At 42.7% G+C, this 26,869-nt stretch overlaps 2 protein-coding genes across 3 annotated transcripts; both read left to right on the top strand.

Annotated features, from left to right (window-relative positions):
• The first annotated feature begins 10,673 nt into the window (after positions 1 to 10,673).
• tuba8l2 (tubulin, alpha 8 like 2) lies at positions 10,674 to 17,531 on the top strand. The gene is made up of 4 exons (XM_080833945.1): positions 10,674 to 10,778; positions 15,000 to 15,222; positions 15,523 to 15,671; positions 15,992 to 17,531. The coding sequence occupies exons 1-4, from the start codon at positions 10,776 to 10,778 to the stop codon at positions 16,964 to 16,966; spliced, it is 1,350 nt and encodes a 449-aa protein (XP_080690071.1). The 5' UTR covers positions 10,674 to 10,775; the 3' UTR covers positions 16,967 to 17,531.
• A 464-nt stretch (positions 17,532 to 17,995) lies between these two features.
• On the top strand, positions 17,996 to 26,640 carry stk16 (serine/threonine kinase 16). Of its 2 annotated transcripts, XM_080835281.1 has the most exons (8): positions 17,996 to 18,052; positions 18,800 to 18,934; positions 19,263 to 19,482; positions 20,737 to 20,870; positions 24,205 to 24,325; positions 24,506 to 24,601; positions 25,493 to 25,614; positions 26,471 to 26,640. In XM_080835281.1, the coding sequence occupies exons 2-8, from the start codon at positions 18,849 to 18,851 to the stop codon at positions 26,610 to 26,612; spliced, it is 921 nt and encodes a 306-aa protein (XP_080691407.1). In that variant the 5' UTR covers positions 17,996 to 18,052; positions 18,800 to 18,848; the 3' UTR covers positions 26,613 to 26,640. The 2 variants fall into 2 exon arrangements, with proteins under 2 accessions (XP_080691407.1, XP_080691406.1); XM_080835280.1 differs by lacking the exon at positions 17,996 to 18,052 and having other exon boundaries at positions 18,784 to 18,934.
• The last annotated feature ends 229 nt before the right edge of the window (positions 26,641 to 26,869 follow it).

Raw genomic sequence — 26,869 nt, 5'->3', positions numbered from 1 at the left:
CAAGGGCAGCTTATAAAGAATAATTAGATATTATTACCAGAATATGTAAGCACGGCACTAAGGCATTATATTCTGTTTATTTGTCTTCATCATCTCTTAAAATCTCCAAATTTTGAGATAAGTGTCAAAGTAGGGTGTGCCTTGATAGTCAAAGACACACAAAGCCATGCTGTATTAGTTCAAGAGATTATTATTGCAGACTTACTACTCAGGAAATTGAACCGCTCCAATAAACAAGATTAGACTTAACCATCTCTTCTGTTGAAATTATTTCAGACCCTTAAATGAGTGCAATGTCTTATATAAATAAGATGTATTATGCAGACTAAGATAAGCCAACATGGCATGAGACAGAATTTAATTATGCTCCCAATAAGGGTTTTTTCAAACGATTTCTGAGAATTGTGGAATTTGTTCCAAGGTTCTGGAAAAGTGGGAAATCAAATCTTCAATGTAACTTTCTTTCAACTATCAGTCATGCCCTGGCATTTGGAATAAACTTGTTCATGTAAGATTGCTTACAACTAGAGTTCAGTATCTGTAGGTGTTCTAACCTATTCAGTGGCATTGTTGACTACATTTATATCACACAAATGTGTTACAGTATGTGAAAAAGTATTTAAAAAATATTTGATTTCATATATTATTTTCATATTTGTATATTATCTTTTATGTATGATGCATTTTAATTACCAATGAGAATAGGTAATGATACATATTATTATTTTGAAAGTGGGAGACATGATGCATTCTTTGTCCTATGTGAGCTAGATAGTGAATATTGTTTACTCTGATTTTTTGAAATTCTGATGAAATCCTGTGTTTTGTGGAGCACTACTGTGTTTTAGCCCACTGCACCACCATATATGGAGGATAGATGGCTAGAATGGCAGGAAGTATGATTATGTCAAACACATGTCATAGTAACCATGACAAAAATTGATGTGATTTGCTAGTCAGAGAATTACCTGATTTTGCTGGTGAAACAACCACCCAAAAACTTAGACATTAGAACTATTCTGTGAGGACAGAAGTCTCTGCCTGAGTGTTTTCCCCTGATCCCTTGTCCTTTTGTGACATTTCACGCATCTACGTCTAATGTCCAATCCAAGTAATTTGTTGTTATGTCCTCTCCAGAATCTACGTACGTAACTGTAGCAAGACAAGAGTGTGATACAATCTTTTTATTTGTTTTTCTGTGTTCAGGTTCAGGTTCAGTCTCTGCTCCACCAGAGAGTGGATAACGATCTTCATTGAAAGCCCATTGCGTCTGTGTCTTTGAACTCTTTTTATAAAGATGACTTTGGAAGATAAATCCTCTTTTCCATAATAATGCCCATACTAGTGACATTAGGATAACAATTAACGTTGTCCTATTTTGAAGTCCATTTGCCTCAGAGTGTGCAAAATACACAGATTTTACCTGAAAAACAAACCTAAAATATAATAGGCCTAACAAATAGACCCTCAAATATGTTGTCCGATTTTGAAAACAGTTTTATCAAGTGCGGTCCTACTTTCACCAACGTTTCGCTGATTTATCCCCACAACGTCTCCAGTAGGCTCAGCAGTGCATTCTGGCGTCCCAGAAGCACCCACCTCTGCATCTGCCCAGCCTACCTATTTCGGAGACCAGCTAGGGTCTTTCCTTTTCAGCCAAAGCCACTGGCTACTCCGCTCTATCACCCTGGACAGCTCCTTGATGGCCTGGTGTAAGACGTGTCCACTGATGCCCAGGTCCGCATCTGGGTTGGCTGAGTTGGTTACTCTGGGCGGCAAGGCATTTATGGTGGTTCTCCTGCTTTCCAGAGTTGCTGCCAGGCCCTTGAGTACCTGGTTGTGCCTATGGGTGTATTGTCCTTGGGAGAGGCTCACTTTACACCCAACAAGGATGTGTCTGAGTGTAGCTGGTGATGAACACAGGGGGCATGATGGATCTTCACCCAGCCATTGGTTGAGATTTGTAGGGGTAGGGAGGACGTCGTAGGTGGATTGAATAGGAAAAATAATAAAATAGTATAGGCCTAACAAATAGACCCTCAAATACGTTGTTCAAATAGAGCCTAAACAATGTTTTATTTAAATAGTAAAATAATGGTAATCAGTTATTTTTTTAGTTATGTCATGGTAGTTGAAATTGTGAGTTTGAAATATTTTCCACAGAAAAAATGTAAATGTGTACACCAGATGTCAGTATTTCTTTTCGAGCTGTGTCTCGTTTCCCAAACAATATGTTTAAAAATGGTTTCAATGCTAATGCAGTGTGTTTGTTAAAATATTTTGGATAACTGCATAATTGCCTTTATTTGATAGCGAATGGTGATAGTATTTATTTTCAGTTGGACGAATTAAAGAAGTTGTTGGAACTGTCTTTGTGGTTACACACAGCTGATGTAGTATTTGTGTTTAAAAAAAAGTAAAACTGAAACCTGACACAGCAGCGACTAATGAGGCCCATAGCACTATGAAAACATATCATTCCCACTGCATTAAGAATGTGCTTTCAGAGTGCATGCAACGTGTCTTCCTCTGACCGAAACAAAATTATATGGTAATGTTTAAATGCAGCACTGTGTAGCCTAGGCTATGGACTAAATATAGAAAGGCGGTGAATGAATGATTACATCTCTTGCTGCAGTAATACGAATAGCCTGACATTTACCAGTCCCTTACTTAGAACTTTATTCACTGTCATTTGTTTCTGTAGGAGAATAATCATCAGAAAGAAATCGAAGTGATTTTAAACTTTTTGTGAATTCACATATTTGAACTTGCTCGTAGTTGCCTACCTGTAGGCCAACTACAGTTATCTCGCTCTGTTGTGATGTGAGCAAGTCTGCATGTGCAAGCATGTTGCTCACATGCAGAATTTCCAATAAAGCAAAATAATTCAGTTTGCTATGGTATTCATTGTGTATCAAACCAAACAACATAGCACACAGCTTAACATAAGATTAAAATGTTGCTCATGTCATTCCCACAATCAGATTGCTCGATTAAGCTGTCACAGCCCACAGTTGCCTAAAGGGCTGATTTAGGGTCGTTTTAGACGCAGAGCCGTAAGCACATCATTTACACAAGGGACTTGTTTTAGACAAGTTTTGATTTACAGTTCCTTAAGGTTCCCTAAGGATTGTGCGTGTTGCAAAGCAAATCGACGCGTGAACTGTAGGATTTATTTTGAGTGAAGTAAGCGTATTTATTGCAGCAGGACAAAGGAAAAAACGTACTGAAGCATGAAAGTGTAGTGGGCGAAAGGCTTGATGATATGAATACATGTGTTACACAAAATACAAAGGTTGGCAATCCAGTACCAGTGGCGAAAAAGACAGATCACATGATGCAGAAATTTGTTTATTGACACATCTTTCAATGACGGCGACAGCGCTTTAAAATGATGTGTTTATGAGCTACATTATTCAAAGATGTTGTCAGTGCTTGTAAATACAATGGTGTTGGCCACAAGTTAACGCCACGTTAATGTTATAGCTTTTGTATATGAGCAGACTGGGCTCATTCTATCAAACTGGCTGGTGCAATTGATTGATTCACGTCAATATGAACTCAATGAATGATATCACCATGACTCACAAGTGGTGGAAAATGAATATGAAAGTATTTGTTCCGTGAATTAGCACATTCTCTCCAAACAATCGTGGGTGAGAATGGGATATTCTCTCCATAAATTTGCGGTCATTTGAGCCTCCTTATAAGTGTTTAAAGAGGGTTTGTAAAGGAGTTCATGTCTTCGGACCTCTTCTGTTATGTTTGTTCATAATCCACAAGAAAAGGCTTGTGAGACGGTCTGCAGGGTATTCATGATTAAAAAAAATTCTGGGTCTAAAAAACACTGTAGTACGCTATGAAACCAGAAACGTGAGACTCTGTGAAAGGCTGTGGTTAGCCAGCCAATCACCGTCTTTGCGAGCTGCGTGAGGCCGGAGTGTCTTTGTCGGATAGTCAAACATTTTGGGCGACGCACTTAAGCACGTAAGGGGGGGTATTTTACTGCGCGAGGGGCTCTTGTGTATCTTACGTGCTTACACGTTGCGTCTAAAACGGAGCATATATCACCCTTTAGTGACTAAGGCTTAGTCAATGGCATTTTCTGGATTTGCCTCAGAGCCAGCCCTCAGTGCCATCACGTGCCGTGGCCCCTCTTTGCCTATATGGCCCTTCCCCCGCCTCCCCCGCCAGCAAAAAGAAGGTACCAATCGGCACTAATTTGGTGGCTGCGGACTGGTTTTATATAATTCTTCACAATCTAACACAAACCAGAAAAAAAATAAACAATAGGCTTTGTCTGTTAATGGGAGATGTATTTAGAATGTATTGGGGTTTATTTGGAGTATTTCATACTGTGATTGATTTTACTTGATTTTGCATTAGAAGGCTTTTGTTTATTAAAAGTGCGCTGTTTGATAGATCACCCGCTTCCCCTCCCTCGGGCTTCCAGTGGGGAGACCTGAGGTCAGCCTAGCCACCCCCTCCCCATCTCGTACTTCTAAGATGGGGGACCTTCCCAGGTAGTTGCCTGCTTAGCTCAAATTCTAGAATCACTCAGTACGTTTACATAATGGCATAAACGGGGGCTAACTGCTTTATCTCACGGTACATGGCAGTGACAAATCCAGATCTCGGCCGCGTCAGTTCAAATCAAATGTGGAATGTTTACAAGCGCATCTGCTAACGTTTATTATACAGTAAATAAGTTGCGAAATGAAACAAAAACACATCACAGTTAAAGTTGTATTAGTATTGATTGATTCACATCGATATGAATGGATGAGATGACTAACAAGTGGTGGAAAAGTAATATGAAAACATTTGTTCAGTGAATTAGCGCGTTCTGTCCAAAAACAGTCGCAGTCAATGTTTTTCTAATGTCAACACATTGGTATAGGTTACCACATAACTATCATCTGAAATATCCTATGTCCCAACAAACCTTTGATATAAACAGAATATTCAGTATGGAATGGGAATAGAGCAGTATCTTTTATAACGTTTTATTGCAAAGAAAATGGTGCATGGTCTTGATCATTTACATTTCGTTTCAGTATTTCAAAGTGAATGAGATGTGGGAGCACAAGAACAGTGAGCGTCTAGCAGCGATTATCATATCATAGACATACTGTATATGCCGCATGTATATAAGTTTTGGACGGGATCTCAAACATGCGAAAAGACGTCATCTCCAGTTGTTATTTAGTTTCGAAAGTTACATGCGCGCGTTGTCCACTATACAACCAAATCCGATCACTTATCTGGGGGTGTAAATCTGATTTCAGTCGGACACAGCAAATCTAGATTTGGGGAGATACATGAATTGGATCTTCGATTGAAACCCGACAATGCCCGAAAACTGGACACATGTAACCGCACTGACTGCGACAAGTTTAATTGACCCACACTGTGACATGATTTCACATGTCCCATGGCGTACAAATTGGAAGAATTAATTCCAAAACACTGTTCATGACTTAAGGAGGTATTAATCAAGTGCCTTGTATTTATAATTGCCTTGTATGAATCATGTGCTCATGTAAGCAGTGTTAGAAAAAAGGACGTTTCTTTGTGTTTGTTGCAGTCTTTATTACAGTAGTGCAGGAACGAAGCATGTGGCACATACTCCAGATTCAGCGGTGTAGATCTGAACTCCTAGGCTTCTAATGTAAATCAGCTAGGCATCAAATGCAAATAGGTCTGGCAACCTTTATCTGTCCTGTATGATAATGAGGTTTCCCTGACTGATGGTTCAGATGGTTCTCAATGGCCTCCCACATTCCCATACTATGATTAATTGCAGTCACTCACACCTCAGCTTGCTTCCTGACCCCAGGTGTCTGTGCAAATCCAGTGTGATGACCTTTCCTTTGTTAGCATGATAAGATTACCATTTTGGATATTCTGCTGGCCAACATTTGGTGGTCACAGCAGCTGCTTGATCATGAATCTTACAGCAGGGACATTGCTTTTCTGTGTTTCTCTGTCTGTGTGTAACTTAGATTATTAGGTGCTGACACCACTAAGTCTTTGGGTGAGCTCAGAGGTGATAAGAAGGGTCGAACTATGCATTTTCACCTAACAACTCCAATATTTTGTGCTAGTGAAGTGCAGAAAACACTCAACAATTAATGTATCTGCGATGCTGACCTGTAGAATGTATCTCAACAATGATTTATTAATTGAACACTACAATTTCTAGTCATCATGTAGGCTACATTTTAATGAAAAGTAATGGGGAATTTGAACTGTATCCACTAAAAACAACAATAAGGAACACAATTCTGTGAGATCTCCTGTTCCGGAGATGATATCGTATGGAAATGATGTAGTGGGCAAATCACGGCCAAGGACTATCCGTCGCCATGAACGGACCGACAGAGATTTTTGCGGGGACATGGAGAGCTGTCCGAGGGCTCTGGAGAGCCCGGAGAGGGCGTTTCAGCTACCTGAGAAGGCGTTTAATTTACCTGAAGGGGTTCCTATGTGCCCAAAAACGTGTTGCACGGAGAAGTCTAAAAACACCAGTCACATCAGTCGCACACTACAACAGGAAGGAGAAACCGGTGTTGTACCCGATTCAGCACCCCCGTCAGAATATGCACCCCCTTGACGCACCACTCGCTTGCCTAAACAAACGCAGGGGAAAATACTATACTACGATTTCATTATTTGTGAAAGAGATCGAAGAGAAGAACACAAGTGATTACAGTCTTTAGAACTGTTCTAAAGAGTACAAACAACCGATGTTTTTCTATGCAACCCTTGACGCACCACTCGCTTGATCGGAAAGGAAAGCAGTTCGCCTAAATAAACGCATGGAAAAATACTATACTACGATTTCATTATTTGTGAAAGAGATGGAAGAGAAGAACACAAGTGATTACAGTCTTTAGAACTGTTCTAAGAGTACAAACAACCGATGTTTTTCTTTCAAAAACCTCGGATAATAGCGAACGCAAAAGAACACCTTTTTGTTCTGTGGAAATATATAGCCTACCCAAGCCATGACTACAAAATGAATTAATGTAATTTTGAATTAGCAAGTTGAATGTATTTGACACGGTGTTTCACAAGACTAAATAACGAAATGCAGTTTAGGATCTAACAGGAAGTGCAAATAAGCAGAAAGTGCAGAATATGTGCATATGAATGGCAGTGGTATATACTGGGATAGTATAAGATACAGTATGATACTGTACTCTGCTTACTCATACTAGTCCCATGTCTGTACTCTGAAAAGCATTTGATGATCGGATCAACAGAATTATTTTAAAGGGGGGGGGGGGGGGGGGGGGGGGGTGCATATCACGACAGGCCAATTTCATACCATGCAGAATAAGCACCCCCTGTTCAATTCTGCTAGGAAGGTGGCACATGCATGAAACTCACTCTGCCTACTCATACTAGTCCCATGTCTGTACTCTGAAAAGCATTTGATGTTGGGGTCAACAGAATTCTTTTAAAGGGGGGGGGGGGGGGGGTGCATATCACGACAGGCCTATTTTCACACCGGTCAGAATAAGCACCCCCCTTAAAATAATTCTGTTGACTCCAACATCAAATGCTTTTCAGAGTACAGCCAAGGGACTAGTATGAGTAAGCAGAGTGAGTTTCATGCATGTGACACCTTCCTAGTAGAATTGAACAGGGGGTGCTTATTCTGACTGGTGTGAAAATAGGCCTGTCGTGATATGCACCCCCTCCTTTAAAATAATTCTGTTGATCCGATCATCAAATGCTTTTCAGAGTACATACATGGGACTAGTATGAGTAAGCACAGTGAGTTTCATGCATGTGACACCTTCCTAGTAGAATTGAACAGGGGGTGCTTATTCTGACTGGTGTGAAAATAGGCCTGTCGTGATATGCACCCCCTCCTTTAAAATAATTCTGTTGATCCGATCATCAAATGCTTTTCAGAGTACATACATGGGACTAGTATGAGTAAGCACAGTGAGTTTCATGCATGTGACACCTTCCTAGTAGAATTGAACAGGGGGTGCTTATTCTGACTGGTGTGAAAATAGGCCTGTCGTGATATGCACCCCCTCCTTTAAAATAATTCTGTTGATCCGATCATCAAATGCTTTTCAGAGTACATACATGGGACTAGTATGAGTAAGCACAGTGAGTTTCATGCATGTGACACCTTCCTAGTAGAATTGAACAGGGGGGTGCTTATTCTGACTGGTGTGAAAATAGGCCTGTCGTGATATGCACCCCCCCTTTAAAAGAATTCTGTTGATCCAATCATCAAATGCTTTTCAGAGTACAGACATGGGACTAGTATGAGTAAGCACAGTGAGTTTCATGCATGTGACACCTTCCTAGTAGAATTGAAGAGGGGGGTGCTTATTCTGACTGGTGTGAAAATAGGCCTGTCGTGATATGCACCCCCCCCTTTAAAAGGATTCTGTTGATCCAATCATCAAATGCTTTTCAGAGTACAGACATAGGACTAGTATGAGTAAGCACAGTGAGTTTCATGCATGTGACACCTTCCTGGTAGAATTGAAGAGGGGGGTGCTTATTCTGACTGGTGTGAAAATAGGCCTGTCGTGATATGCACCCCCCCCCTTTAAAAGAATTCTGTTGATCCAATCATCAAATGCTTTTCAGAGTACAGACATAGGACTAGTATGAGTAAGCACAGTGAGTTTCATGCATGTGACACCTTCCTAGTAGAATTGAACAGGGGGGTGCTTATTCTGACTGGTGTGAAAATAGGCCTGTCGTGATATGCACCCCCCCCCTTTAAAAGAATTCTGTTGATCCGATCATCAAATGCTTTTCAGAGTACAGACATGGGACTAGTATGAGTAAACAGAGTACTGTATCATACTGTATCTTATACTATCTCATTATGTATATACCACTGCCATTCATATGCACATATTCTGCACTTTCTGCTTATTTGCACTTCCTGTTAGATACTAAACTGCATTTCGTTATTTAGTCTTGTGAAACACCGTGTCAAATTCATTCAACTTGCTCATTCAAAATTACATTAATTCATTTTGTAGTCATGGCTGGGGTAGGCTATATATTTCCACAGAACAAAAAGGTGTTCTTTTGCGTTCGCTATTATCCGAGGCTTTTGGAAGAAAAACATCGGTTGTTTGTACTCTTTAGAACAGTTCTAAAGACTGTAATCACTTGTGTTCTTCTCTTCCATCTCTTTCACAAATAATGAAATCGTAGTAGGCTATAGTATTTTTCCATGCGTTTATTTAGGCGAACTGCTTTCCTTTCCGATCAAGCGAGTGGTGCGTCAAGGGGGTGCATAGAAAAACATCGGTTGTTTGTACTCTTTAGAACAGTTCTAAAGACTGTAATCACTTGTGTTCTTCTCTTCCATCTCTTTCACAAATAATGAAATCGTAGTATAGTATTTTTCCCTGCGTTTGTTTAGGCGAACTGCGAGTGGTGCGTCAAGGGGGTGCATATTCTGACGGGGGTGCTGAATCGGGTACAACACCGGGCTTGACTGCTATCTTTCACAACTCCTCCCCAACTGAAACCAGCAATTCTGATTGAGCATCAAGTCAAGGAAGGAGAAACCGGGCTTGACTGCTATCTTTCACAACTCCTCCCCAACTGAAACCAGCAATTCTGATTGAGCATCAAGTCAGCCGATCACACAGAGATTCGCATCGCTAGCAAAACAATAGTTTTCTTATGGTACGGCGCGCCGCTCTTCGCATAAAAGTCACGCACGAAAGGTGCGCCGTACCATAAGAAAACTATTGTTTTGCAATATTCTCAACGCGAAGTCGCACAGCTCATGAATGTCACACTCGGCACAGGCAGCCAATCAGATCAAGCAAGAGGCGGGCTTTATTACTTTACCACGTTCTTCCTGTTTAGATGCCGGTAGATGTGGTTGACAGGAGGAACCATAGACATATATACATGTTTATGTGACTATGGGAATGGTGGGACAATGGCAAATGCAGACAAAAGGTTGATATTAGCGGTATTTAATTACGATTAACTATATTATTCAAGGTCACCCCAATATTCAAACACTAATCGGCTAACGCATGGTTGCGCACGCAGCCCCACTCCACAGGCGCACCAAGCTGTTTTGCCCGGCGCGCTTTGCCAAGGTGTTTTTGAAGCGGCTGCGCCTGTAGCGATGCGTCTGTGTGTGATCGCGTCCTAGTCAAACTTCAACCAATGTTTTGGCATAGAGCGGATTATATCCTCTCCCAGTAACTGAATTTAATTCCAAAGTAACCATTGCCAATTTCGCATACTTAAAACAAACTTAATTTCCTGAAATAATTAAATTGTATAGTGGACTTTGTAGAGAAGTCTGCATTCAACAATACAGATTGAATTTGTTTACTAGCGGAACTTGACCGCTCCAATATGGCGACCACGTAGACGCCCGTTAAAGCGCAAACGCGGATCTGTATCCATAGACATGTCTATATGTCATATATGTCTATGTCCATAACCCTAACCTTATATATATATATATATGTCTATGTGTCCTCTAACCAGCATGCATTGTGTTAAATCCGGCATGCTTTACGTCAACTGCGTAGCCCGGATTAAGTCGTACGCAGCCAGTGAGTTGTTTTGGGCGCTGAGAAGGAGTGGCCTGCGCCTCCCCCGCTTTTTGGGAGGTATATAACTGATCTCATGTCGAATCAGAGCAAGACTGTCTCACGCAGACCACATTGTAGGCGCGCAGTGAGAAGTAATATCGACTAAATAAGGCACTTCCCCCTCTCATCCCTCGAAGAAATCAAGCAAACATGGTAAGAAATTCGTTTTCAATGTCATATGTTCGTTTATAATTATATTTATATTTTGTTTCTACAGAAAAAAAAAAAATCAGTCGTCAATAGTCTACTATAACCTGGGTTCGCAAGTGGATAACTCCCTTATTCGTACATCGATTATTAATAAATTAATTCTAGTTAAATCTCCTTTACAAATGTTCTTTTCCCAAAGAATCTTGTTCGATAGAAGCGAGTGGGCCTGCTCATTGTGATTTCTGTATTGTTAAGTTGTTCATGACATTTTCTGTGAGCTTACAAATTCTAAAGCCATTTCAGTGTTCCGAGGAAAAGAAAAATCTCCTTGTCTTCTACATTGATGTAGCCAGTGCGTAAGAGGTTTTGAATAAAATTCCTATAGTTTGGCCTAGTAACTTGGTGTAATGCAGTAGCTTGTACTACGCAGATTCGCCCTTTTCGCGCCAATGACGCATCGGTTTAGATTGAGTATCCATTTTCCTTTTCAGGGTTGTGCGTCACAGGATTAAGCCAGACCAAGGGTGGCGCTGTTTTTCCTCAGTCGACGGCCAGCATTAAAAAGATTTACTTATTAAATTATTTATTGAGTATCAGAAAAAAACACTGATTAGTTAGTCTTTTCCGTTTCAGTTAACCTGGGAGACCCTTTTGAAAGAACGATTACACTACTTTTTCAACTGCAGCCGTGGTGTCGTTATGGGTGTGTTTATTTGCTCCCCTGGCACAGAAATTTGAAATGCTGATGTGGCCCAATGATTGTGTGTGTGTGGGGGGTAGGGTGGTCCACTTTTTGGAGACTGCAGTTGTTTATTTTCTGGTACACCTAAAATGCATATGAACACAAGGATCCAGTTAAACTGGTTAAACACTAGTTGTGTTTCAGTAATAGCTTGATAGATATTGTTTTAAGAACTGTTTTGGTTTTAAGCAACTGGTGTGCTTCTGGAGAACAGCCAATCCCTGAGCGATAAGCAAGATTCGCCAGCAGTCTGAAAACCTGGGTTTTTGCTGCTTAGGGCACTTTGTGCTTAACTGCTCGGTTAAATAGTTCTCCCAATAATCCATAGGCCCTGTACTAACATGTTGATCTGTACAACATGTGGGTTCTTAAGTCCTTCCTTGTGGTGTCCCGGACGCACCCCCCACCCTACCCCCCCCACTCCTCAGCCCTCACCCCCAATACTCTCCTCAACCCCCACCACCCTTCCTTTGAACACATGATTGGAGATTACAGCTGGTGGAAAGTTCTTAACTCTTTCAGCTTCCAGGAGGGGGGGTTGCATTTTGTTTGTGTGAAATTGCAGAGACCCATTTTTCACACTTTATGGGTCCGAGTTTGCACTTTGGAGCCCTTTTTTACACCCTCTGAGGAGTGGGGAGGAAGAAGGAGGCAGTCAAGATGGTTGAATAAAAAGGGTTGGTTCTTACTACCAGTAGGCTCTGGGCCACAATGTTGTGGTATCACCTCCATGGGTGGTGTGACTATTCACAGCCAAGTGACAATGTTTTAAGCAGTTTTTTAGCACGTAATGTCTCCTCTGAAACCAAGGCCCACAGTGTACGTGCAAACCTCCTACGAGTACAGCATGTAGGTTAGTGAGGTGGCTGTGAGTGCAATGGGTTATCCATTAACCATGACAATCTGTGGTTGGCACGCAGCATTTACTGCATTGCACCTTTTTTCAGTCATATAATCAATTTCAAATGTATTTACAATAGGGTTTGTACACACTTTGTCGATCTTGGATGAAGATTGTTTAGCTTCTAATGAATATTCATGATATAATTGCAACCTCCACACACATATATAACAGATTACTTTTTGCTCCACACATGCCTTACAACTCTCTCAGTGCTGCCTTTTTCCTTTAGTGGAATGACCATGACTTTTAAGGCTGTGCCTAGTCACATCTGTAAGTGAGGTGTGGTAGGTGAACAGACAGTCCACTCTGCCTGAGGATGATGTGGTTTCTGCAGCTGCACTGGATGTGGAGATTCTGTGAGGGTCCTAAATGTTCTAAGGTTGTATGGTCATTAGCTTATAGACCTAAGGTTGCTAGGTCAGTAGGCTAGGAAGGAAGGGTAGGTGGGTTTTGTGAAGAAGTTAGGAAGGGGCCAGGACTACAACCATAAATAGCTGCTTGCTGACCTGGCAGTCATGCCCATACAAAGCAGTCCCGTGTCCGTATGCAATACTCCAACCCCCCCACCCCAGCCCCAACCCCTCTGCCACCCCCAACCCCTCTGTGCCCTGTCAGACTTACAGTGGGGCTAGAATAGCTCTGTATAAATAGTAAGGAGGGGAATTCAGGAGAGCAGTGCACCCGACGCAAGGGCTTTAGTGTGGGCTTGCGTGAGGGCGGAGGAGGTGCCCTTCCTGGGATAAAGTAGGGCAAATCCCGGAGGTGTAGGCACAGATTCCAGCACCAACGACTGCATACACTGCAGCAGTGTTCACAGCACTTTGTATTACTGTGTGGTGTTTATCTGGGGACTAATACTGTGGTTTCTTAATAAAATACCACTGAGGTTCCAGATGTGAACTTGGACCTGAATCGCAGAATCATGTTGTATTGTTAATTCACAGATTCATATGTTAGGTTCTCCATATTAGTATTTCACATCGGATTGAAAGTTGACTTAAGTGCAGAATTAAAAAGAATACATTTTTTTTGTTAACTTTTCCTTTATACTCTAAATCCCTCCATCTGTCACCACAAACCAGTTTCAAAACAGGACCGACAGGCACCGGCTCTGCTAGATTCGCGCCTTTTCAGATAGCAGTTTAAACAGGAAGTGTTGATCCTTCTCGTCGTGGGTGCATCTTGCCTTGCGTTTCCTTTTTTTTGGGCGAGATGCCTGAAATACCACTGCAGGGTGTGGTCTCCGTTCAACTTCGATACGAACATGTCAGGATGACTGTCAACACACCAATTAGCCTGCGGTGTGTGAGGCTATACCTGATGATTCCATATTATCAAGAGTCAAAATATGTTTGTAAAGGTGCAAGTGTAGGCATGAATAGCAAAACCATGATGATCTATAATGGGTACCAACTCTGATACCACACTCCAGATTTCTTTATTCAGGAAGTGCATATGGTGTCCTCCAAAAAAAGAAAAAGGTCTGTTGCCAAAACAAGGGTGTGACGATCCTACCTATCTTTACATAGGCGGCGTGCCAGGCATAGAACATTTGTGAGCTTAGTCACAATGTAGCCGTGCTGAACCTCATGACTCAATAGGTAGCCTGAAGCTTACCCAAAACTCACCTATCAGCTGTAGCTGTCACTCAACTGGAAGGACAGCATGGTATCACTTAATCTCACTGCCACCTGTTGGTAATAAGAGGGCACTACACAATACAAGGTCGCTCCGAAAAGGCCTTGTGACCAGAACACCAGCCAAGTTGCCATAGCGATTGCATAACTGACATTGCAGTCTGATGAGTTATTCTTCTGCATGATTTGCTACCAATGCAGTCAGCATCCGGAGGTCTATCAAATGAGACTATGAACCTTGTCTATGTAAACGTTACGCAAGACAGTTCATTGAACTGCACTGAACTGCACTGAACTGAACTGAACTAAACTGACATTTTACAAGACAAAGCTCCAATATATTGGAAAATGTGGAGATATCTGGATTCTAACACATGCATATCTAATATAAATCTGGTGGAATCAATCATCTAAATGCACTTGCAAAGTCAGGTTATCTGACAAAGACATGTTTTCATCGAATCATTCATAAAATTTGCAAGGTCAGGGTTTGTCTAGGTTGCAGATTTAATTAAGGTTACATAATGTTCTACGGCCTACATTAGGGTAACTAGGCCAACCAGATCTTTAGAAATCCTGCTAATATATTCATATATGCATGTCTCCCTTTCACTAGTGCAAAGTAAAGGATCTCTGTAATAGTGCCACTGCTTCCAGTGTAGTGAATTAATTGTCCCAATGAATTTAGAATACACATCTAAGATAGCATGTATGTGAATAAAAGCTTAATTGAGGTCAATGCTAAATACTGCAGAGTTCAAATGTAATCGGTATTAACAACCTCACAGTATGGCTTTTAGGCTTACATTATTGTGAGGTAAGACTTCACTGTGGTAAGCTATTTCCCTGTGGTCAATGCCAATGCTAAGCTTATAGTAATACTTAATGAAATGAAGGTACTGGTGTTCTCATGCTTCTGTGTCTGTGCCCTGTCTCCACAGCGCGAGTGTATCTCCGTTCACGTGGGCCAGGCTGGCGTCCAGATGGGCAACACCTGCTGGGAGCTCTACTGTCTTGAGCATGGCATCCAGCCGGACGGGCACATGCCCAACCTCAAGGCTGTGGGCGGCCACGACGACTCCTTCACCACCTTCTTCAGTGACACTGGCGCCGGGAAGTATGTGCCACGTGCCATCTTTGTCGACCTGGAACCAACAGTGATTGGTAAGATTGTAGTTTATAAATTCAAACAATTAAATTGATTTCAATTAAATGAACAGGAGAATTAAGAGCAGACTACTTGGGCAAAGTACGTAGACTGTGTAGCCTGAAGTATGTTTCTGCTGCTTCGCCAGTTGAACAAGATGCAGATATAACACAGGTCATGTGTTTGATTTTGTAAAGCAGAAATAGAGACGCACTCACTATCTTTTCAGTACACCACTCCTGTTCTGTAAGTTGCTTTGGCCAAAGGAGCCCGCTAAATGAATACATTTTAAATGTAATGAGGACATTTTCTTTCAGACGAAGTTCGCACAGGCACCTACCGGCAGTTGTTCCACCCGGAACAGCTCATCTCAGGGAAAGAGGATGCTGCCAATAACTATGCCCGTGGACACTACACCATCGGCAAGGAGATCATCGATTCAGTACTAGACCGCATCCGCAAACTGGTAAACTTTTGAATTCTGTCATAACAGAAATGAGATGTACATGGTTTATATTTTATTTGAGATGTTAAGCATTTAGCAAGTAGGTTAAACAGTAGGTTAAACATTTTGGTTTGGAGATAATGTTAGTGTTAAGCACTCTTCTGCAGTTTAGCCGACACTGTTATTTTGACAACATTATTTCCTTCACTATGGAAAATCCTAGAGGAAACGGTTGATAATTATCAGACAAACGCTTTATGTTGGTCTCGTAAAACCTAATAAAACGGAACACTGCTGCTGGGTCCAACATATGGAAAAACATTGTTCTCCTCTTTTTGCAGGCAGATCAGTGCACTGGGCTTCAAGGTTTTTTGGTGTTCCACAGTTTTGGTGGAGGCACGGGCTCCGGCTTCACTTCCCTGCTTATGGAGCGTCTCTCTGTTGACTTTGGGAAGAAGTCCAAGCTGGAGTTTGCCATTTACCCAGCTCCTCAGGTGTCTACTGCTGTGGTGGAGCCTTACAACTCCATCCTGACCACCCACACCACCCTAGAGCACTCCGACTGTGCTTTCATGGTCGATAACGAGGCCATCTACGACATCTGCCGCCGCAACCTGGACATTGAGCGTCCTTCTTACACCAACCTCAATAGGTTGATCAGCCAGATAGTCTCTTCTATCACTGCCTCTCTGCGTTTCGACGGCGCCCTGAATGTTGACCTGACTGAGTTCCAGACCAACCTGGTGCCCTACCCCCGCATCCATTTCCCCCTCGCTACCTACGCACCCGTCATCTCGGCCGAGAAGGCCTACCACGAGCAGCTGTCTGTGGCCGAGATCACCAACTCCTGCTTTGAGCCCGCAAACCAGATGGTGAAGTGTGACCCACGCCATGGCAAGTACATGGCCTGCTGCCTGCTCTACCGTGGAGACGTGGTGCCCAAGGACGTCAATGTGGCCATCGCTGCAATCAAGACCAAAAGAAGCATCCAGTTTGTGGACTGGTGCCCCACTGGCTTCAAGGTGGGTATCAACTACCAGCCCCCAACCGTGGTGCCCGGTGGTGACCTGGCCAAAGTCCAGAGGGCCGTGTGCATGCTCAGCAACACCACTGCGATAGCTGAAGCTTGGGCCCGCCTGGACCACAAGTTCGACCTAATGTACGCCAAGAGGGCCTTCGTCCACTGGTACGTGGGTGAGGGTATGGAGGAGGGGGAGTTCTCTGAGGCTAGAGAAGACATGGCCGCCCTGGAGAAGGATTATGAAGAGGTGGGCATTGATTCCTTTGAGGAGGATGAGGAGGGAGAAGAATATTAAGAGTCTGATATTCAAGCGGGCATCCAATCACAGGAATGGATCAGTTCCATCTCTGTATTCATAACACTGGGAGATATTACTGCACAGTAGTAGCCATTTTGGAAATAGATGGTATCCCCTCTCTGAAACCCATGTCATCTTCACATCATTACCAAAGAAAGCAAGTTCTACTGTCTTTCCATCACTCATTCACACAATATGAAAGGTCATGCCCTATTTCCATGTCTGTTTTTTTTTTTTGGGACCTTTAATAAAAGGTCTTTCCTATTCGATATCTAAACTTGAATAATAAGTCTATGTGGTGTTGCTTTCTGAGGATCAAATCACATGTGTCCTGCAATGAAAGTAAAATGCCTTTTGACCAATATTCGGGGCCTTTGAGGTTGCAAACTTTGCAAGAAATAAGATGTCCGTTCAAACTGCAGTCACTGTTGTGTACAATTTCTGTTTGTCTTCTCAGTGATGCCCATTTTTTTTTTATTATTATTAAAAAATCAAGTTGTTGCAGAACCAACTCGCTGTTATGAGATGTCTTGGCTTTGTAAATAAAGTGGTTTAAAACTAATTTTGTTGTGTCACTGCTTCATTTTGAACTTCATCACACCAGTTTTCATTTTGACTTTGGAAACAAATACACAAACTGAAAAGGAGTAAAATAAGTAAGTAAAGAAGACTTAATTTATATGGCACATTTCAAGAGTTGCAGTTCGAAGAGCTTTACATACAATTAATAACATGGATATTTTGCTTGGTGAATTACTTTTTTATAATCCTTCATAGCCTACATAAAGCCTAGGTTGGTATATTTAGTGTCACTGCCACAAATGTAGGGCAACATCAGTTTTCATCATTTTATTTAAGTGCATGATTACATAACATGTGGGCCTGACGTGACGTGGTGGGGATATATTCGATACTGGGCAAGTAACAGATTTTAAATCGCACGTCACATGTTCAGGGTAAATGAAGGGGTTAACTCTGGCAGCACGTTAGGCTGCGTCACATTTACGTCGGGTGTACACGGAAGTAGTTTGAAGTGTGGGGGAAAAGCGCTGGGAGGACCGAGAGAAAGCTTTGTCTCTAAAGGTAAACAATTTATGTAGGGTGAATATTGTCGCTGAACACTGCTTTTACAAAGACGTCCGAATGTATTACAGCTTTATGAAAGGAAAGCTTGTTTATCAACCTCATTTTTAAACACTTTGCCGCCTCTGAATGTCACCTCATATTACGCTTGCTTGTGGTGTTTTCACGGGGCTTGTTTGTACCATTAGGTGCCACGTAGCGATTTGGTCACATTTCTCATTTATATTCGCCAGCCTGTATGACTTTTATCTTTAGAAATAGAAATAGACAAACTATTGTTGATAGCTGATCAATTACCAGACCGCAGCTCATACGTTGCGCCAGAATACCACTATCGATGGATTAATACACTTGTCGAAGTTCCATTGCACCAACGTACGTCACTGGGTCTAAACCAATGAGGGACAAGTCCGGTTTAGTTGCGATGAGCAATCGCTCCGCATCGTTTTTTCACCGGTTGGGGTAAACCCTCGCAGTCTGACGTTGGTTCATTCCTTGAATAATTAAAGCAGCCCTGAAACACGACCCAGTTGTCCCAGAGTGCGTAGTGTCTTTTTTCCACTGATAGAATGAACCGAATGAAGATCTTAGACGCATATAGCCAAAAAGTAATGACAGCTCCTGTGCTGTTTAGTGGTAGATTGTATCCGTCCAGTGTTTTTAATGCTTGCAATTCTCAGTGAGTGGTTGAAGGATGCTCCAGAGACGTTTTAGCAATAGCAGTGCCTGTTCTGTCTTCTGGCCCAGTGCTGGTCCTCTCCCCCTGGTCAGCTCGTCACGAAATGCCCCTGAGACGATGGGACAGGCTCTGTGTTTCTGCTCTCGAGGGACCTTCACCATTGACAACAAGAAATACTACTTCATCCAGAAACTAGATGAGGGGTGAGTTGTTTGGCAATTCCTTTCTCAGCCAAATTGTGTTCCTGTTGTTCCATCATTCTCAGCCTGGCTGTCACTCCTCTTGTTGCGCTTAGTGTGCCTCTGTATGTGTTCGTGTGTGTGTTTGTTTCCGTTGTCGTCTTTTCTCTGTCTTCTACTCTTCACCCCTCTTCTTTAGCCCAACTGGTAAGCTCAAGGGACTTCGGACAAGTGTTTTTCCCTATACCGATGTGGTCTCTCTCTGTCTCCCCCGGGTCTCGCTCCTCTCCTCTCCTGTTCTTCTGTATGCCATGTCTGAGTCGTCTCTGCCTCTCTGTGTCCGCCCCTTCAGTGGCTTCAGCTATGTGGACCTGGTGGAGGGGGCTCACGACGGGCGCTTCTACGCGCTAAAGCGGATCCTGTGCCACGACCGCGAGGGGCGCCAGGAGGCGCAGACGGAGGTCGAGATGCACCGCCTCTTCGACCACCCAAACATCCTGCGCCTCACCGGCCACGCCTTCATGGAGCGCAGCGGCAAGAGTGAGGCCTGGCTGCTGCTGCCCTACGTCAGCGTGAGTCTGTGTGTGTGTATGTTTGTGTGCGTGTGTGTATGTGTGTGTGTGTGTGTCACTATTGGTGTGTGTGTGTGTGTGTGTGTGTTTGTGTGTGTTTGGCACTATTGGTGTGTGTGTGTGTTTGTGTGTGTGTCAGTGTGAGTGTGTGTGTGTGTCAGTATTGGGGTGTGTGTGTGTGTGTGTGTGTGTGTGTGTGTGTGTGTGTGTCACTATTGGTGTGTGTGTGTGTCAGTATTGGGGTGCGTGTGTGACAGTATTTGTGTGTTTGTTTGGGTCACTGCGTGCACCTGTGTGTTTTGGTGGATGTATGCTTTCCTGTCTAAGTGCGTGGGTTTCTCACAGCACATCAAGTGTGTGTGTGTGTGTGTGTGTGTGATTTTGTATTACTTTGATTATAAATGCTGTTTGGAGTCTTCAAAATGAAATGACTGAAAGCTAGAGACTGTTGATTTATGTGTGTTTGAGCTGGAAAGTAGTGTGTAATGAAAAGTCTAATGTGTGTGTTTGTCTCACATCAAGTAGAGAGAGACTGCTCAGATTTAATAATAAGTGTGTATGTGTGTGTGGTTGTCTTTGCTAAATCTGTGTGAGTAGAGAGGCTGTGTGAAGTCGCAAATGAAGTGACTGAAACGTGTGAACGTGTGTGTGAGCAAAGTGGAATGTGATGTGTAGCTGAGAATCAGATTGTGTGTGGGTGTGTGCGTATATACTTACTAGCAGATCAAGTAAATGGGAGCAGCTAAGATGAAAGTGTGTATGTGTGTGTGTGACAGAGTGAGAGAAGGAGAGAGAGACAGGGAGAGAGACCATGCCTGTGAGTGTCTGTGTGTTCTGCATATCTAATATCTCTCATTTTAGATTCAAAGCTTGTTTCCCTCAGCTCCACTCTAGTGAGAGCCTGATTTGATGCTGAGCATCTAATGCATACTAAGCAGAAGGAAACACATATTTACCAAGCTAAAGGCTATGAGCATCAACTTCAGTGTAATATGACAAGCAAACATCAATGTAAAAATTCGTAGAAATACTTTTTTTTTTTATTTTCTTTGTGTCAAAATATCGCTTTTCCAAGTAACTTCACTAGTGTAAGTATATAATGTTGACTGATGTAGATGTAAGGCAGCCTTTATCAGAAGAGTAAAATTGTGTGGAAGAATGGCAGTATGGAGAGGATACTGATATTTGTTATATGTGTTTGTGTGTGTGTGTGTGTGTGTGTGTGTGTGTGTGTGTGTGTGTGTGTGTGTGTAGAAGGGAAGCCTGTGGTCATCCCTGGAGAAGCTGCGGGACAAGAGCAGCTCCATGCCTGAGAGTCGCATCATCCTCATCCTGAGGGGGATCTGTGAAGGCCTGAAGGTCGTCCACGAGCGAGGCTACGCACACAGGTACCACCCTCCTTTTTTTCTCTGACTGCTCCCGGCTACGCTTTTTACCACAGATTAAGAAGCTCCATTCAGTCATAGGGCTTTGGGGCCGTATTCACAAAGAATCTTAGGGCTAAAAGTAGCTCATAAGTGGCGAATTTAGGAGAAACTCCTAAAAATAATGGGCGTGTCAGTCTTAAATGTAGGACTCCTATTTTTTTTTACTAAGAGCAATTCACAAAATATTTTATCCCTAAAAGTAGCACCTAAGTCTAGGACAGCTTAAAACTCCTCATGAGGACTCCTAAGTCACTAAGACCTATTCACAAAAAGTCTTAAAATGGCTGAAGCCAGACGCAACGTATTGGAGACAATGAACGACTCTGAATTGTTGAGAAGATATCGCTTAAACCGTGAGGGAATCAACATTTTACTAGAATTAGTGCGGGATGCAATCACGTCTCCAACTAATCGAAACAACCCAATCAGTCCGGAAGTTAAATATTTGATAACATTAAGATTTTTGGCTACGGGGAAAATGCAACTTTGCAACGAAGACAACTACAGAATATCGCAATCATCAGTAAGCCGATTCATTCATCAAACAATCACCGCACTCTGTAGACCACACATAGTTCAACAGTTTATCCGGTTCCCTTTGGACAATCGCCTACTTCAAAGGATCAAGGTCAATTTCATGGCGATTGCAGGAATGCCCGGTGTCGTGGGTGCCATCGATGGAACACACATTCAAATAATTAGGACGTCTTTGTAATAATAAGGACGTCTTTGTAATCCGCAAAAAGGTACATTCAATTAATACACAGATAGTGTTTGATCCAAATTTCACAATCATAGATATTGTTGCGAAGTGGCCTGGATCTACTCTACGATTCGCGCATTTTAATGGACAGCGGTCTGCGCCAGCTTTTTGAGCGGCACCATGTACCTGCTGGATGCCACTTGTTGGGTGACAGTGGCCATCCATGCAAGACATGGCTTTTGACACCCTTCCTCAATCCACACCCGGGAGCACAGTTGAACTACAACATGCAAGTATACGCATGAGGCCTATTTTGGTGACACAATACCTGTAGCCGCGACGGCTCTTTTAAAGTCCACTCCGCAATCTCCATCCTACATTGTGACTGGAGCGCATACCACTGCTTCTCGCAGTCATCGACAGAGCGACACACGGCAGGGAATGAAGCATTTATGTTAACACATATGTCCTCCCATGCCTCACGCTTCTTTTTTGTGGTCACCCCACAGCCAAATTTAGCTTTTATAACTCCCTTCCTCTCCAGCACACACTGGGCCAACATGGACAGTTGGTCCTGGGACCAGTTCGACTTTCTCTTACGTCTCGCCCTCGTTTCGTCCATTATGACATGAGGACTTAAAGAGCCGTATGGACTGATATTTGAAGTGTTTAAGGGCTGGAAATATGCCGATTACCTAATAGTTTGCAGGGAGCTTTAATTATTACTTCCTTGATTTCATGCAATTTCCGTGTTTTTTTCGGCAATTTCTCTTTCTCTAACGTGCAAAGCGTCATTCTCGTTGGATGCACAAACTTGTCATCATGCGTGTGCATTCTGCTAAGTGCACTATCCATAACTATTTAATATGACTTCATTTGAAGCCTAGGTTATTCTCTTATTTTCTGTTGATTTAGTGGGATCGTTAGAGAGACGTCACGAATGAGTTTTTAATGAGAGAGCCTGTCAACAACCAATCACCGTCCTCACCCCTTCTAAACTCGTGCATGAGAAGCGACGTCATCCATAGTGACGTCTCTCTAACAATCCCACTATATCGACTGAAAATAAGAGAATAACCTAGGCTTCAAATTAAGTCATATTAAATAGTTATGGACAGTGCAGTTAGCAGAATGCACACGCATGATGACAAGTTTGTGCATCCAACGGGAATGACACTTTGCACGTTAAGAGAAATATAAAGCGATCAATATAAAATATGGCAATTGCATGTAATCAAGGCAGTAATAATTAAAGCACCCAGCAAACTGTAAGGCTATTATATTTCCAGCCCTTGACCACTTCAAATATCAGCACATGCGGCCCTTTAAGCCCTCCAATCTTAATTTATCAAAGCGAAACGAACGTGAAACGTATAGCCTCAGCGAAAGCCTACTGGTCCCAGGACCAATAGCCACTGTCACCCCAGCGGCATCCAGCTGGTAAGTTCTCAAAAACCTGCTGCAGACCGCTCTGCGTTGAAATGCACAAGTCATATACATCCAACTGTTGGATGATGTGGGGTCTACAGTGCGTTGATAGTTTGATGAATTAAACGGCTGAATGATGATCCCCAGTGTCGTCATTTGCGTTTTCCGCGAAGCCAAATAGCCTATCTTTATGTTTCCATACATTTCACTTCGGCTGCAGCCATCTTACGATTTTTTGTGAATAGGTCTTAGTGACTTAGGAGTCCTCATGAGGAGTTTTAAGCTGTCCTAGACTTAGGTGCTACTTTTAGGGATAAAATATTTTGTGAATTGCTCTTAGTAAAAAAAATTAGGAGTCCTACATTTAAGACTGACACGCCCATTATTTTTAGGAGTTTCTCCTAAATTCGCCACTTATGAGCTACTTTTAGCCCTAAGATTCTTTGTGAATACGGCCCCAGATCAATATCTCCTTCTCCTTCAGCCATTGTGGGTTGAAAATAAACTAAAATTTCCTTTTTCGCTAATTCACCACCACCATTCGCCAACTAACATGAGCACTTCCTGAGGCACTGCGTCAGTCTGCCGCACTTGTGCGTATCCAATCAAAGTACGTGTACGTATCACTTTCAACGTGATGCCTGCTAGCTTGCCCCAATGTCGCCAACTCGAATTCTGATTGGTTATCACAACTGTCTGTTTCAGTTCATTCAATTTAAATGATTTAAAAGTTCATTGACGTTGACTGATACACTGCCCTCTGGTGGACAAAACATATACAACTTAAGTTTTATACCATATAGGTCTTACTGAAGGCATTTAATGGTCAAACTATTATTAATAAATATTCGAATATATTCGAATATTAATATTAATAAACAAACGAACTTCGAATATGATTTTTAGGCAAAAGTCAAAGCCCTATTCAGTCAGCACAGGATGTGTGTGTTGGCCTTCAAGCAGTCCTGAACAGATGTTGTCCTCCACTCTTTAGTGCCGTTCTCCTTTCTTGCTATTGATGCTTCTTCCTCCTCTCGCTTTTACTTTCTCCACCCTTCTCTCCTCATCTATCCTCCTCAACCTTCTATGTGTTTTCTTCCCTCTTCTGTTCTTTCCTCTCTTTTCTTCTCGGTTCTCCATCCTTCCTCTTTCTCTCATCACCAGAGACCTGAAGCCCACTAATGTGCTGCTGGACGAGAATGACCGGCCGGTTCTAATGGACCTGGGTTCTATGAACAAGGCCCGCATTGAAGTGCGGGGCTCCAGAGAAGCTATGACCATTCAGGTGAGATTGCGCTGTGATTGGACCCTTAAAAGTGTCACAGTGGAGCATTTCAAATCGCTTTACGACAGTCCACATTGACATGTGTCTGTGGTCTCAAGTCATGGCACACATGAATATATCAGAGGGGTTAAAAACTGCAGTATCTTGAAAGTGGTCTTTCCCATTTCCCCCCCCCCCCAGGACTGGGCAGCTCAGCGATGCACTATTTCCTACAGGGCGCCTGAGTTGTTCAACGTGGAGAGCCAATGTATCATTGACGAGCGCACAGACATCTGGGTAAGTCACATTCCGCCTTCCCATCTTATCAGGCAGGCACAGGTGGGGAACGCAAGTCAGGTCTCCCATGTGGGTTATTTTTGGTCAGTTTTAGGGAATTAAGCACGGTTTGACATAGGCAAAGGCTTACAAATGTCGTAACTTTCCTTAACGGCTTTATTTCCCCACACAGATTACTTCAGTTCCCTGATTGCTATCTCTAGCTTTCATTTCCCTCCTTTTTCCTTTCTGTTGATTTATGACACGGGTTGTGTGTACAGCTGCATCAGTGTTTATAACACGGTCACAGCCAAAGCTAAACTACGCTCAGAATGGCTAGCATGTGTTTGTTAAAGGGGGACACTAAAAATGGATGTGTTCAGACAGTTCAGTCTTTGTTCTAAATCTATTCTCTGGATGGCAGTCATTATGAAATCAGTGAATGTTTGATATCATACGACATTGTGGTAACCCAATTGAACATAACTAAGAAATCATGAAGAGTTAGTTTTGGGTCAAAGACATGCATTAAGAAGTCCACATTGACCTTTGCTTACTGTCGTATATGTGGAATGATGCTCTATAATAATGTGAGACTGATGTTAATAATGGACTTGACTGGAAATGTCCTTTGCCTCTGCCTCTTGTTTTGTGTGTGTGTCTGCCTCTGTGTCTGTCTCTGTGTCTGTGTTTGCCTCTGTCTCTGTCTCTGTGTCTGTGTTTTTGGGATGCCTCATCAAAAGTGAGGACCGTGTGTGGTATCTGCACTAGATGAGTAATGCACAGTGCCAATGTGCTGCTCAGATTGTCAGTAGTGTGTTTGGGATGAGTAATGCACAATGTCAATGCGTTGTTCAGATTGTCAGTAGAAGGTCAACTTGTGTTTGTGTGTGTGTGTGTGTGCCACTGCAGTCCTTAGGCTGTGTGCTGTACAGCATGATGATGCTGGAGGGCCCTTACGACATGGTGTTCCAGAAGGGGGACAGTGTGGCTCTGGCAGTTCAGAACCTGATCACCATTCCACAGCCGTGCAGGTCAGTTCCCCTGAGGGCTCTGGGTAACCCTTCATAAATGGTTAGAGACACAGATAAATTAGTTCTGCTGTCAGAGACAAATTATATGCTAATGTAGGTCAAAGCTGGACTGAGTTATTTAAAATTTTGTATGGACTAGAGAAAATGTTGAATCAGTGTGTAGAATTACACAAAATTCTCGTTTTTCACCTCATTTGAGGTTTCGACTCATTTCCTGCCAGTCAACCGAAATTCCAAATCAAATTTAGTGTCACGTGTGTCTTGTATGTGGTGGGGATGGGTATGTGTAGGTCGAGGGTTTCTACAACTCAATCAGGTGGAGAGACTACAGCAGCATCCCACAGCAAAGATGGTCTAGACTAGGAGAGGAAGTGGGTTGAGTTTGGTTGCCAATATAGTAAATGTACTTGGTGGATAGAGTGATGAGGAACAATGTTTCCACATCCATCAGCATTTGCATGCAAAGGTCACGCTATAAGAGAAAAAAAACTTTTTTAGTAGACATCAATTTGATGAACAGATCTATTTAGCTAAGCAACTAACAGTAGGTAATATGGCCACTTTAGCAGTATTAGTATAAGCATAAGCAATAGAATATAGACAGAGAGGGAGAGAGAGTGGCTGCCTGGCCAGGCGTATGGAAATTGTATTTGTTTAGTTTTGATGAGTTATGTTTAGTTGTGTGTGTGTGTGTGTGTGTTTATGTTTATGTTTAGGTATGATGAGTGGTGTTTAATTGTGGTTTTGTAGCATGGTGCATGTGGATTTTAGTTTGGATAGCAAGCGCGGCAGGGTACACAGCAGCACATGAATACAGCACATAAATCCCACTTATGTTATCTCCTCCACTCCACAGCTATTCCCAGAGCCTTCAGGTCCTTCTGAGCTCTATGATGGTGCCCAATCCTCAGGAGAGGCCCGATGTCCACTGGGTCTTAGACCAGGTCCAGAACCTCCAGAACTCCACCCCAGCTCCAGCTGATGCCAACCGGGTATGATGACCCTGAAGAGGGAGTAAGCTTGGAGCGACGTTTGTTTTTTCTCTCCTTCTCTTTCGGTCTCTCTCTTCCTCTCTCTCTCTCTCTCTCTCTCTCTCTCTCTCTCTCTCTCTCTCTCTCTCTCTCTCTCTCTCTCTCTCTCTCTCTCTCTCTCTCTCTCTCTCTCTCTTTTTCTCTCTCTAGCTGACTCACTCGTTCTCTCTCACACTCTCTTTTCGTTTGGATTCTGGATTTCTCGGGAATATGCACTCTCCTTG

This window comes from Sprattus sprattus, assembly GCF_963457725.1.
Source record: "Sprattus sprattus genome assembly, chromosome: 3".
Lineage (NCBI taxonomy): Eukaryota > Metazoa > Chordata > Actinopteri > Clupeiformes > Clupeidae > Sprattus > Sprattus sprattus.
This window is presented reverse-complemented; position numbering and strand designations above follow the sequence as displayed.